This window comes from Balaenoptera borealis, assembly GCF_965194805.1.
Source record: "Balaenoptera borealis genome assembly, chromosome: 5".
NCBI lineage: Eukaryota > Metazoa > Chordata > Mammalia > Artiodactyla > Balaenopteridae > Balaenoptera > Balaenoptera borealis.
In genome coordinates this window covers 136,272,260-136,285,691 of record NC_138862.1, presented here as the reverse complement: position 1 = coordinate 136,285,691, position 13,432 = coordinate 136,272,260, and the positions used below count along the sequence as shown (strand labels likewise).

Below are 13,432 nucleotides of genomic sequence, written 5' to 3'. Positions count from 1 at the left end.
AAGATATGAGAGTTTATGTTTACTGTATTCTACTGAACTAGTAGGGTAAATTTTATTTTTTAAGAATAAATGTAATTTGCACTAGTTCCATTAAAAACCCAAATTAAAGCAGTATAGGTGTGTGAATATGATGCATTATTACTTGTATATGAATGCACACATTTCTGATTTTCACTTTTTCAGATGTTTAGATAACATTTCAGACTTTATCTCTTAATCTCTTAAAAAGACTTTTAAAAATAATTTGAGGATAGTAGTTATAGCAACCACATTTCTGTTTTCACTTAGTGGTTTTAAAAACCAATATAACAAGAATGAGGAACTGTATGTTTTAGGAAAGGTTGACTACTGCCAGCAACACCGAGGCACAGCCTTTTCTGTAATGAATTGTATGTATTTACATGCAAGGCTGTTATATGAAAAAGAGTCAGACTTCATCTTTAATCGTATTTTTAATGCTATTGTCAATTGATTTCTTGTTTGACTAGTATAATATGATACCTTATCAGGCAGGCTGTGTCGTTGATTAAGAACTTGTTATATTTAGATGTTCACGTGTCTGCCTCTTCATGTTATTCAGGTTTACAGTAATTTTTGGTCTTTGAATAGTAGTGATTTTCATCAACTGCCAGATTTTCTTTTTTTGGGTGTTTATCTTTATACATGTAATACTAACCCATGGAAGTTCTTTTGGTGCCCCAAACAGAACTTTTCAAGGAGGCCTTCGAGGGCCTCCACATGGGCTAGGAACTACTTGTTTGACAAGTTATGTCCCACAAGTAGATGTTGAGATGTCACACTTGTATTTGGAAGAGACTTTCTTTTTACCGTATGTATATTCAAAAGGCCTCCACTCATATAAAATAAAATCTGATTATGCTTATTATGCTACCTAATTTTGGTCATACGGTATTGATTTTTTTTTTTTTAATTAGGCCTTTTTTTTTCCCAAGGAGGAATCCTGTACTTTCATATGATTTGACTTCATGAAACTTGGTTCATGTCAAAAGCCAAGTGATTATTATGATAGGGAAGAAAATTTTTAGATTTAAAAGTTATGTGGAAATAGCTTTAGAATCATCCATGTGGTGTGATTAATGTTTTTATTACTCTCTTGTATTTTAGCCATCACTGGTGCAAGCTATATTTAATGGAGATCCTGATGAAGTTCGAGCACTAATATTTAAGAAAGAAGATGTTAACTTTCAGGTAAAACAGTTTCGCTGATACCAGCCTTGAAACCTACTTTCCTAGAGTTATGATTTTTGTTAAAAGACATAACACAATTCTGTAACAGCTGTTTTAAACGAGGGTAGAAGGGTCTTGAAGCAAACAGGAAGGGACTGGACATATATTCAGGGTAATAACTAAAACACAGGAGAACCAGGAGCCAATGAGGGTTTTTTGTTCCCCCAACTTTGTACTTTGAAAATTTTCACAGAATAGTTGAAAAAAGACTTTGAATACCCATATAACCTCCACTTATATCCAGCATTGATAACATTTACCACATTTGCTTTCTCTCCCATATTTACACAGATTATATTTATACTACACATATATTTTTTTCTTTCTTTTGCTGAATCCCATTTGAAAGTAAGTTATAGACATCATGACACTTCACTGTCAAATACTTGTGTGCATTTCAGATGAGGGTTCTTTTTTTGTGAACTTGAAAGAAGAGACATGTCTATAAAATTTATAATATATCTAACTTGATTGTGAGATCAAATTTGCTTTCTGTGAATAACATTATACACAAAGACTCATCTGTTTGGGGTCTTGCAGTAAATAAAGACATATTGTTTGAAAATTCCTCAGACTTTTAAAGATACAGTGGATTTAACAGGACTGACTTGAGGGACAGTTTTAGAAAGAGTGGGCATATGGATAATTTCCTTCCATATGTGTTTCTCCAGTGGCCAAACTTTTTTTAATTTACTAAATTGAGGCTGAAAATATATAATTAACTATAATAAGATCAAATTTATTAATGTATATATTTTTACTGGAAGTGAATGTTTTCAGTATCTTTTTCATACATAATTCAGTTCTCTGAATGATGGAGAGTGGGGAGAGGTCATTATTCCTAAGGTCCCTATAGCAACAGCAAAACAGATGACCTGGAATTGATTGGCCGGTTCTAAGAAAGCTGTGCTCTGCCAGCTCATCTCCAACTCTCATCTTTTCCCCCATTCTTTTGGACAGTACTATTGTGACCACTTGATGTGATGTTAAGTAGATATAAGAGGTATTTATCTTATTTTTAAAGGTTGAATTAACTGAATAGATTTGAATCTTTAACTAAAATGGTTCATCATTACATTTTTTTCCTTAAACATTCCTAAGTGAATTGCATTTAAGTTTACATTTATTGGAAACATGCACTAGTTCAGGATTTATTTTAAACGGAGCGCTGGTCACTTGACGTAATTGGGGTGTTCTAGAGAGTCTACTTTCCGTAAGACAGAAAATAACTATAAGGGTATAGACTAAGGAAAAGGAGAAAAAGGCTTTCTGTTCTGTTTAACTCTAGTATTTTTTGTTTGTTTGTTTTAAATGGAACTAACAAATCTCATCTTGGTGAGAAAGTTTGGATTATTATCCTACTTAACCATGGTTAATTTCTCCATCATTACAAAGTCTCATTATAGCCAACTGCTTTTCTGCCATAATAATCAAATTATCTTAAGTTTTTAAAATTTTATGCTCAAAAAATCATTTTTGAGCATCAGTTTATTCTGCTGTGATGTCCTTGGGAGGTATTGTGTTATCTGTAACTAGTGTGTGACCCCCTAACTTTAATGACTTTTAGCTTCTGCTTTTCTCCTTATAGATTCCTTTCCTTGCTTACTTTTAAAACATCATTTCTTAACATCTCCTAGCTTGTTCTCTTGCTCTGAAACTTAGAACCAAGCTTAGAACTAAAAGTCTGGTTAGTGCTTCAAAGCAGTAGACCCTTCTTGAGAGTGACTTTGTCTTCAGTGATTCATGGGTTTTTGACAAATTTTTTTACAGTTGCTTTTCTTGTGTGACTCTTCATACTTGAGAGTATAGTCATAATTATCAGATGTGTTAAGTCTTTGGCCATTGTTCTAATTTAGGATGGTAGTTTTTGTTTTTTTTTTTCCTATTTTTGTCCTTTATGATAAGGAATCGCATAGAGTTTTAAGAGGCAGGTATGTATGTTTGTATGTGCAAGTGTGTGTAATAAAACTTACACTGTTTTGTAATATAAAACCCACTCACTCTTAATAGGTAATAAAATATTTTTAAGCTTTATGTCAGTGCGACAGTGGTGTTTTTCTAAAATAGATTTATTTAAGCGAGTATTTGAGAATAACAGCTGACTTTTTGAAATTTACATTTTTTGCAGTTATTTTTATAAAATTTTAGAGTGGGTAAAAGAGCTCAGATTTGGTTCTATACTGTTAAGTAAACATTGTTAATTATTTTAGGTTAGCTTCTTGAGTCATATCCTGAAGTTCTGAATACTGTGGACCACTAAATAGCATCTTTCTTAGTAACACACCTAATTGATTTTTTAAAAACTAATATAAAATATTACACATTCATATTATTTGGTCTGAGAAGGAAGTCTTTTATTGTAGAAGCTAGCTGAGATGATTTCACTAGAAAATACTGGAGTTTTATATTTGGAGGTTTTGGGCCACAAGTAGTTGACTGTCTGAGTAAATATAGGTTTATTGCTTATATAGTAATTTAATCCAGAACAAGGTGATTGGTGGGGGGTTGGTTAAGACAGTAATGTCATATCTCTGAGTGAGCTTCTCTTTGAGACTCTTGGCTTTCTCCTCCTGCTGAAGAAATGATTGTTGTATCCTGCACTCAAGACAAACAGCCAGAGAAAGTGGAAAGGGAATTCTCCCTGTACATTTCCTTTTCTTCTTTTTTAATCAGGCAAAAAGATCTTTTCCAGAATCCCCACAAAACTCCCCCTGACTTTCCTCGGTTACAAGCCCACTGTAAACCAGTCCACCAGCAGAGGTAGAAGGGGATTAACTTTTTGCTTAGATCAGTCATTGTTCATCACCTGGTTCATCCCCTAGGGTGAGAGGCTTATCATCAGGGATTATATTGCACTCCGTATCTGGAGAAAATCAGCATTTTCATGAAGGAATAAAAGGGAAATAGTTGTTTGGATAGGTAACCTAGTAGAAGAAGATTTTTTATTGCCTAAAAAATAGTTGAAATAGCAAACTTTTAGAAAAATAAGTCACTTGGATATGGAAGAAGCACTGTAAAACAAACAGGTGAAACGGTCAAAAAAAATTTAAAGGCAGTTTGGTATATATAATGTAAAGAACAGTTGGAACATAAGTTGTAAGACCTAAGTGCTTCTATCTTCTTACCCTTATGCTACATGAACAAATCCATTTCACTTATTAGGACTCACTTTTCTTTTGTAAAATGTGTGGGATTGCATTAATGGCCTTCATGTTTTTTTCATGCCCCAAATTTGGGATGCTCTAAAAATTCCAAGTGACCTTGAATGATCTCCTGCTTTTGCCCAGAAGGTTTCATTTGTATTTTCAGATTTATGTGGCCAAAATAATAATAATAATAAATGTCTTTCCCTAGGATTTACCAGAACTTAATGACATGCCATGTTGTGGAGCCCAAATAATTTAATTTGAAATATTAATAACACATTTCAGAGGAAAGGTATGACTTTATAAGAAAATTTTCTACAAGCAGAAATTGTTTTTCTTAATCCACAGTGATAGAAATTGGTGTTAATTATAGACTTTATTTCAGAGACAGTGATGTGCCTAAACATTTTTATGGTACCTGCTTTAACTCACACAGCAATCTTGTAAAGCTGGTAGGTTAACATTTCCATCCCACCAATAGGTGACAGAACTAAAACTTAGAAAGTATATAGCAGAACAGACATTTGAACCTATGTAGATTTGGCAGAAGCTGGGGAAATAAAAAAGTAAATTGGAGAGAAATACTTTTTCTTTTGCCAAATAGTGCCATAAAGCAATAATTGTTAAAAAATGGATTTTTCCCCCTAAAAGTTATGTCCACATTCTTTGTGGACTCCTACCTTTTAGACTGTAATACAAATGTGATCCTGATTTTCATAGTCAAGTGCTATTAAATTTTAGCATTGCAAATGAGTGAATAAACAAGGTTCCTTTAGTGCCATGTTTTTTGGCTGGTTAAAAATGTCATTCGAAGTAGTGTCAGACTGGGGGTAATTATAATCTAGCCAACACCGTTTTTAGTGTTTAAAACAGGAAGTCTTAGATTATGACTTCTGTGACTGTGACCCTTTTTAAACTCAAAAGAATTGATTAAGAGCTAGTCAGTAGATCTTGCCTGTATCATATAAACTTGATAATTTTGAAAATGCTACCTTGTATATTTTACATATTGGTTTCTGAATTCAGATGTACTTTTTTATTCAGAATATTTGGGGATTGATTTTGCCAAAGTAGTCTTCAAAATTATTAACATCTTCTAAGCTTTCAAAAATACTTTCTGGGATCATTGAAATGATGTTGCTTTTCCTTTGTCAGATAAAGTGTTTGGCAAATACATACATGTACATGTACGTATATGTGTGTGTGTACATCACACAAGCATATCATTTGTTTTCATTATTAAATTGTAATAAGATAGTTGGCAGTTTACACAAAGTATAGTAAACCATAAGTTTACACAGGTTGCCTGAATTCCACCCACCCTCATTCTTCACAGTGTTCTCTAGTCTTTTCTGGAAATTAGCAAGAAGTGCTCTAATCTTTAATAAATCTTTCTTGTGACCACAAGTCGCTTCTGCTGGCTGTCAGTACACCAAGCTGTTGATGTTTCTGGAGAGGTTCTTAAAAACCTCCTCACTCAGTTACTTGAGGTTATGTGAACTCTCTGTCCCAAAACTGTATGTGTGTACATGGTCTTCTGTAGTTACAGTAATTAGTATTGTGGCCTGCAAACCTCCAGCCCCATCTCAAGTGTACCCACCCAGTTCCCAGCTGGCTTCCGTGGAGCATGGAGTGAAACGGGGAGGTAGTGAAGAGAGAAGAACCAGGTCGGCCTCCACCCTGGAGAGGGTTGCCCTGTAGTTTCTCCATCCCTAGAAACTGCACCTCTCTTCTGTTCTTGCCAGTGCTTCTAGATTTCAGCCTCAGATTTTTAAATTTTCTTCACCAATGTTCTTGTTTCCTCCAAGATCCGTAAACGAGCGTATATGTTCCATGTCATTGTGACTAAATGGCTGTTATGCTGGTCCTGAAACAAAGGAGGTTTTGTGTAATGAAACCAGCGGTTTTTGCAGCTAGAAACTGGTGGTGATTTATCTTTGTATTCCATTCATTGTTTTTTATTTAGCATATATGTTTCTTCATTTTCCTTTTTTCATCCCGTATATTTGGGGAATCAGTCCATACCAGTCTAGAGAGAGCTTCCTTATTCTTTATAATCACATAGTTCTACACTTAGGTGTTTATAACATTTTATTTAACCAGTCCCCCTCTTGGAGGGCATTTGGGTTATTTTTAGTCTTTATTGCTAATTGGTAATAAATGAGATAAATTCACCAAGTAAACAGACATTCTGGTGGCCAAGCAAAACTTTAATTTAATTTTTTTTAAAGTAAAAGGTTTATTTAGAGGGATACACACTCCATAAACAGAGTGTAGGCCGACTCAGAAGGCGAGAGCATGCAAGCAAAACTTAGAATGTTGGGATTTATTATGAATTATTTAAATATATTATCAACTTCCCAAATAGACTAAATGTCCTCTAAGTCCTTTATTTGAAGCAATTTTAGTGGACATGTTTGTATAAATTGGTAGTGGGTAAATAATGATAGTTATATAGCATAGTAAAAATGTCATAGATTGTGTCCTAAATTTCAGCCTGAGCTGAAATTACTAATTGGTCTGGTAAGTCTCATCTAGCACCTCAGCCTATTTTTATTTAAGTTTTATTGAGGTATAATTGCATATATGCAATTATAATATAAATTGCATATATTTAAAGTGTATAATTTCATAAGTTTTGACATGGGTGGGTATATGCCTGTGAAACCATCACCACAAACAAGATAGTTAACATTCCCATCATTCCCAAAGGATTCCACTTGCCCCTGACCTCTGATCTGCTTTGTGTCACTGTAGATTAATTTGAATTTTCCAGAGCTTTATACGATATGTCCTCCTTTTATCTAGCTCTTTTCACTCAGCATAATTATTTTGAGATTCATCCATGTTGAGGCATGTGTTAACAGTTCATTACTTTCTGTTGCTGAATAGTATTCAGTTGTATCAATATACACAATTTGTTTATCCACTCACCTGTTGATAGAGTTTGAGTTGTTCTTCTTTTTCATCTATTACAAATAAAGCTACTGTGAAGGCATGTCTACAAGTCTTTGTATGAACATATGCTTTCCTTTCTCTTGGGTAAATATATGCTGGTGGAATGGTCAAACCATATGGTAGGTGTATGTTTAACTTTTTAAGAAACTGCCAGCTGTTTCCGTACTGGTTATACCATTATACATTCCCACCAACGGGATATGAGAACTACAGTTTTTTCCACATCTTGCCAATATTTGGTATGATTAGTCTTTTCTAATCTTAAACATTCTAATAGATGAGTATCTCACTGTGGCTTTAATTTGCATTTCTGAGGTAACTGATGATGTTGAGCATCTTTTCATTGCTTCTTGGCAATCTTTGTATCCTTGGTGAAATGTCTTTTCAAATGTTTTTGCTCGTTTTTATCCTTATTGGATAGTTTTCTTACTTTTGAGTTTTATATGTTCTGGACACAAGTCCTCAATCTGTGGCTTTATTTTCACTCTCTTATGAGTGTTTTTGGAGAGCAGAAGTTTAAAAATTTGATGATGTCCAATTTATCAATTTATTCTTTTATGGATTTTTGTTTTGGTCATGTGTCTAAAAAAGTCTCTCTTGGTGTCACATAGATTGTCTCATATCTTCTAGAAGTTTATAGTTTTAAATTTTACATTTAGATCTATAGCCTATTTCAAGGTAATAATTGCATGCGGTACAAGGTGTATGTCATAGTTCACTTTTTTACATATGGATATATCCAGTTGTTAAAATATTTGTTGCAAAGGGGAGTTTCCTGGTGGCCTAGTGGTTAGGATTCTGGGCTTTCACTGCCATGGCCTGGGTTCAATCCCTCGTCGAGGAACTGAGAATCCCACAAGCCGCAAGGCGCGGTCAAAAAACAATTTTTTTGTTGAAAAGACTATACTTTCTTCACTGAATTGCCTTTGCATTTTTATCAAAAGTCAATTGTTGATATATGTGTGGATCTGTTTATGGACTCTGTTATGTTCCATTGATGTATTTGTGTAGCTTAATGCCAATACCACACCATTATGATACTATAGTTTTATAATAAGTCTTGAAACCACCAACTTTTTTCTTTTTCAAAATTGTTTTGACTATTCTAGGTCCTTTGCATTTCGATGTGAATTTTTTAGAATCAGTTTGTCAGTCTCTTGGGGAAAAAGGAAATTGGAATTGTGTTCATCTATAGATGAAATTGGCAAAAATCAACATTTTAGCAGTATTGGTTCTCCTTACCTATGAACAAGTTATATTTCTCCATTTATTTAGGTCATTTTTAATTTCCCTCAGCAAATTTTGTAATTCCACATTTACATCTTTTGCAGATTTATCCATATTTTATAAATTTTGTTCGTACTATAAATGTTATTTAATTTCAAAATAGGCTAATTATTCTCCACTCCTGAGATAATTTTTCCTGAGTACTTTACCCAGGGTTCTGGGAGTGATGAGTTTTTCTGGTTTGGCTGGTAGGAACAGGACACTGTTTCCTGTGTGCGAACCAGGCACTGTTCCGTCTAATGCGTGCATTCTCATTGGTGATGATATCACCTCCAACTTGGCAAAAATTGTGTTTTTTGTTGGGACGCATGTGTGTGTGTGTGTGAAAAGTCTTACATAGTACAATGATTTGTGGCCCTCTAAAGGGCCGAAGTGTATAAATTAGGTATACAGTGGTATTAAAATTTCATGGGGGCAATTAGGGAGAAAAAAATCTAAAAAGGCTCTTGGGTCAGGGTGGTAAGGAAAAAAAAGGTTGAGAAACACTGCTTTAATTATTTTGGATGCTTCTTTTCATGAGTCTCCAGTGGTATTCTTACACATGTCACGTGCTGCTCAGTACTCAGTGGAGTACACGAAGGGATATTCTGCAGGTCTCTGGGATTCTCTCCTTGTACCATCCTCTCCTCTCTGTTACTCTGTCCTGAGAATTCTAATCCTGGTTTTCTCCCCAGACTGTCAGCTGTGTCTCTTCAACTCAGGGAAATATGCCTATTAAAAATATACATAGCTCTGGAAAAGCCATTGAGAAGCATTTTATTGATTGAAACAGCTGACTGACATTCCACTGAATGTTTTCACACTTACACCTTACATATTTTGTGAAATGGCAATTTTTTATTGTAGTCCAGCAGTATTTTTTAAAAAGAAATTCTGTACATTAGTTTTCAAAACACTGGTGTTGCTATTTGATAATTAAAATTGCCCAATCAGGGACTTCCCTGGCGGTCTAGTGGTTAAGAATCTGCGCTTCCACTTCAGGGGGCATGGGTTTGATCCCTGGTCAGGGAACTAAGATACAACATGCTGCAAGGTGTGGCCAAAAAAAAAAAAAAAAAAAAAAAAGAAACAAAAACATAATTGCCCAATCATAGATGGCATCACCTCTGCTTCCTCTTACTCTTATAAGACCTGGTATTGATACGTAATTTTGGCGCTTTATTTTTTTATGAAAAGCAAGTAAGCCTTAGCCTAGGAGTATCTGATTACTGCTAAATTTGTAGAAGAGAGTAAATTCAGTATTTAGAATAGGATGCTCTGTGGACTTGTCTTTTTAATATTACTACTGATAGAGCAATATCTAGATTACAACATGAATTAATACTAGATTCAAAACTTCCTAAATAGAATTTGCCCCAGGGCAAGAATCATGCCTTCCACTGTGTAAGACAGATAACACTGGAAAGGGATTTTGGAGATCTAGTAGTTACATCATCTGTTATAGATGAGGCAAAAATAAGACCCCTGGAGTTTATTTGGTCACTTCCATTTAGCAGAAATAGCTTAAGAGCCTGGTTTTCTTAATGTCCAGTTCGGTTTTCTGCCCATGTTGTCTCCCCTGGCTTGTCACCCCTCATTTCTGCCCAGTGGGTTACTATTACAGCAAAGTTCTTAGCTCTTCTCTTGTAGCCATAAGTATATAAGCCTTTAGTAAATACTTGATAGCCTAATTTGATATAATTTGGTATGTTGGTTCATTCCCTTGACGAATATGTGCCATTTACCATGCTGAGTATTAGGGAGACCAGTCATACATACGTTTTTCCCCTGTTGTTCATGCTTTTTCCCAACTCAGGATATCAGTTGTGCCCACATTGTCTCCAACTCCCTTTACCTCGTCTTCAATTTCTGTTCATTCTGCAGATTGCAGCTTATGGCAGGCAGAACTCTACGATGGCCTACAAAGTTCTCATTCCCTGGTGTACATCTCCTGTATAATCTCCTGTACTGTAAATATGATAGGATGGCACTTCTGTGATGAGTTTATGACATCTGGCACAGTTGGCTTTAGGAAAGTGAGATTAGCTGGATGGACCTGACCTAATGACATGAACTCTTTAAATCTGGATCTAGAGTCAGAAACAAAGGGAGTAAGGAATGTGATATGAGGCAGATTCTCTGCTGCTGACTTTGAAGATGGAGGGGGCCACATGCCAAAGACTGTGGGAGCAGAGGGATCCTTCTGGCTGACAGTCAGGAAGGAAAATTGGAACTTCAGTCTCACAACTACAAGGAACCAAATTTTGCCTGAATGAGCATAGAAGTGAAATTTTCCCTTAGTCAGGCCTCCTTTTGAGAACACAGCCCGTTGACACCTTGGTTTCCACTTTATGAGCTACCCTGAGCAGAGAACCCAGCCAATACCATATTTGGACTTCTGCCCTACAGACCAGTGAACTAATAAATGAGTGTTGCTTAAGCTGCTGTACTTATGGTAATTTGTTATGCAGCAATAGAAACCTAATACAAGACTTAAGTATCTCTTTTTCTGGAACACCTTTCCTGGTCCCCCAGGTAGTATTATGTCAGCCTAATAGATGGCTGTAGCACTCTGAACTTCTCCTTTGTAACACTCAATTTATTTGTGTCATGTTCGGTAACTCTCTGGAGATACAGACCTTGTTTGAATTCTGTATTTATACCCAGTATAGTCATCCCTCAGCATCCATGGAGGATTGATTCCAGAACACCCTCCCCCATCTCCGCCAGACAACCAAAATCTGTGGATGCTCAACAAGACCCTTGTATAAAACGGTGTATTATTTGCCATTTGTATAACGTACGCACATCCTCCCATCTTCCTGTATACTTTAAGTCATCTCTAGATGACTTATAATATCTAATACAATGTAAATAGTATGTAAATAGCTGTAAATACATTGTAAATGCTATATAAATAGTTGCTGGCCTGGGACAAATTCAAGTTTTGATTTTTGGAACTTTCTGGAATTTTGTTTTCCAAGTAGTTTTGATCCATGGATACAGAAGGCCGACTATAAGTAGTAGCCATTTAAGAAGTGTTAGAAATGAGTGAATAAAAATAAGGCATAGTCCCTGACTTTAGCAAGTTTATAATCTAAAGTGTTTGGCTGTATTGTTTGTAGCTGTTTTTTTGTTTGTGTCAGGGGTGTGTGGGTTTTGGGTTTGGTGGATGGGGGCAGTCTACTGTCAGTTGCCCAAGTGCAATTAAGCTAAACAGGCTTCTTTCCACAGTCTTTTTGCCTTGCATTCCCATCAGTACTTGTTTAGACAATTCAAATCACTTTGACATAGGAAGGGTGAATTCTTTAAAAAAGCAAAACAAAAAACAAAAAAACATGTGCGCTTGAAATGCAGGCAAGCAAAGGCTCTCGTGAAAAATAAATTTATCATTTGCACCATTCTGCTGATGGTCTATCAGAGCACTGACTTTAAAGGGACAGCTGGAGGTAGACCTGTTCCACCCTATTCTCTGCCGAGGGGACTAAATCCCATCTTCCCTCAATGCTCAGGAACAGAAGTTGGTTCTTAGGGAAGGCGTTTAATAAAGTTTTTAGCATCTGCATTTCCCTGACAGCCTCGAAAGCGGCTTTACTGTTGTATTACAAGTCTAAATCATACTCAGTAAATAGAAGTAAAGTTTGCAGGATTGCTGAGCATGGCACAAAAGCAACACAGGAAATAATAGAAACGTTGCAGGTGAAGAGGGGATTAAGAGATGTCATTCAGTGTTAAGAACTGCCTAATAAAGCCAAGTGTATAGTTTTTTGATAACATGGGGTTCAGTTTTCATTCAGATCATGCTGCCAAAACAGTGGCACATATAAACAAATCTAAATAGCTAATACATTGGTAATTTTATGTAAACCAAAGTACCTGTAATAGCCAGAGTCAGATTTGGGAAAGGAAACTTCTTGTCCCATCCCATCCCAAATCATGTATTGACAAATAAAATATAAAATATTTTAGATGATAGTTTTAGATTATCTACTGTGAAAGTGAGTGATTTGAGTCGATTAATTACTAAATATACATTTTTTCATAAAATTACAATGATAAAACCTTGAGATATTTTTTTGTGTCTTAGCATAATTACTTGTTGAGGAAAACATGTAAATTACATAAATACTTTAATAATGTATCATTTTTTCCCCTCCGTAGTTTTTCTAGAGAATCAATGATTTGAATATTACTTACCCAAGTGATTTGAAGCATGTTTTCTTGTACAAGTGCAAAAAATAATAATTTATTCATTTTCGAATATATTTGTCTTTGTATGAGAAAACAGTTAAAAAATGCTGTATGTCAAGTTTTTATCATTAGTTTGGAAGATAGATATGTACAGTGAGGGTTTTGGTGTTTTGTTTACATAGAAACTAGATTATTTTGAGTTTTCAGATTGCGTTGCACAAATTTCTGGTAATAAAATTTCTATTTTTATTCTTAATTCCCTTGTAGATCCAAATGGTAGTTGGGGGAAGGGCACGGGTATAAGGGTGAGTAGCTTTCTTTTCCAATATTCAGGAGACTTTCATTTTCATTTTGAACATTAGTTCAGGAGAATGAATCTTGACAGACCAACAAAGGAAGCTACTTTTCTTAAGCTGAAATATTGTTTCAGAGCCTGTGTTTTCTGCCAATTTTTTTTTAAGGATTTCCTTTTTTTAAAAATGTTGTATGTATATATGTATGTATGCATTAATTTATTTATTTTTGGCTGTGTTGGGTCTTTGTTGCTGCGCGCGGGCTTTCTCTAGTTGCGGCGAGTGAGGGCTACTCTTCATTGCGGTGCGGTGGGCTTCTCATTGCGGCGG

The 13,432-nt window shown here is 35.3% G+C and overlaps 1 protein-coding gene across 8 annotated transcripts in view; it reads left to right on the top strand.

Annotated features, from left to right (window-relative positions):
• Positions 1-13,432, top strand: part of ANKRD28 (ankyrin repeat domain 28) — a 176,079-nt gene that overhangs the window by 63,047 nt on the left and 99,600 nt on the right. For 7 of the 8 annotated variants that reach the window (XM_082392644.1, XM_082392643.1, XM_082392642.1 and 4 more), the window contains one exon: positions 1,126-1,209. The exons of the other annotated variant lie outside the window; for it this stretch is intronic. In XM_082392644.1, coding sequence (XP_082248770.1) covers positions 1,126-1,209 — 84 coding nt within the window. The remainder of the gene's footprint in view (positions 1-1,125; positions 1,210-13,432) is intronic. 8 annotated transcript variants of the gene reach the window in all.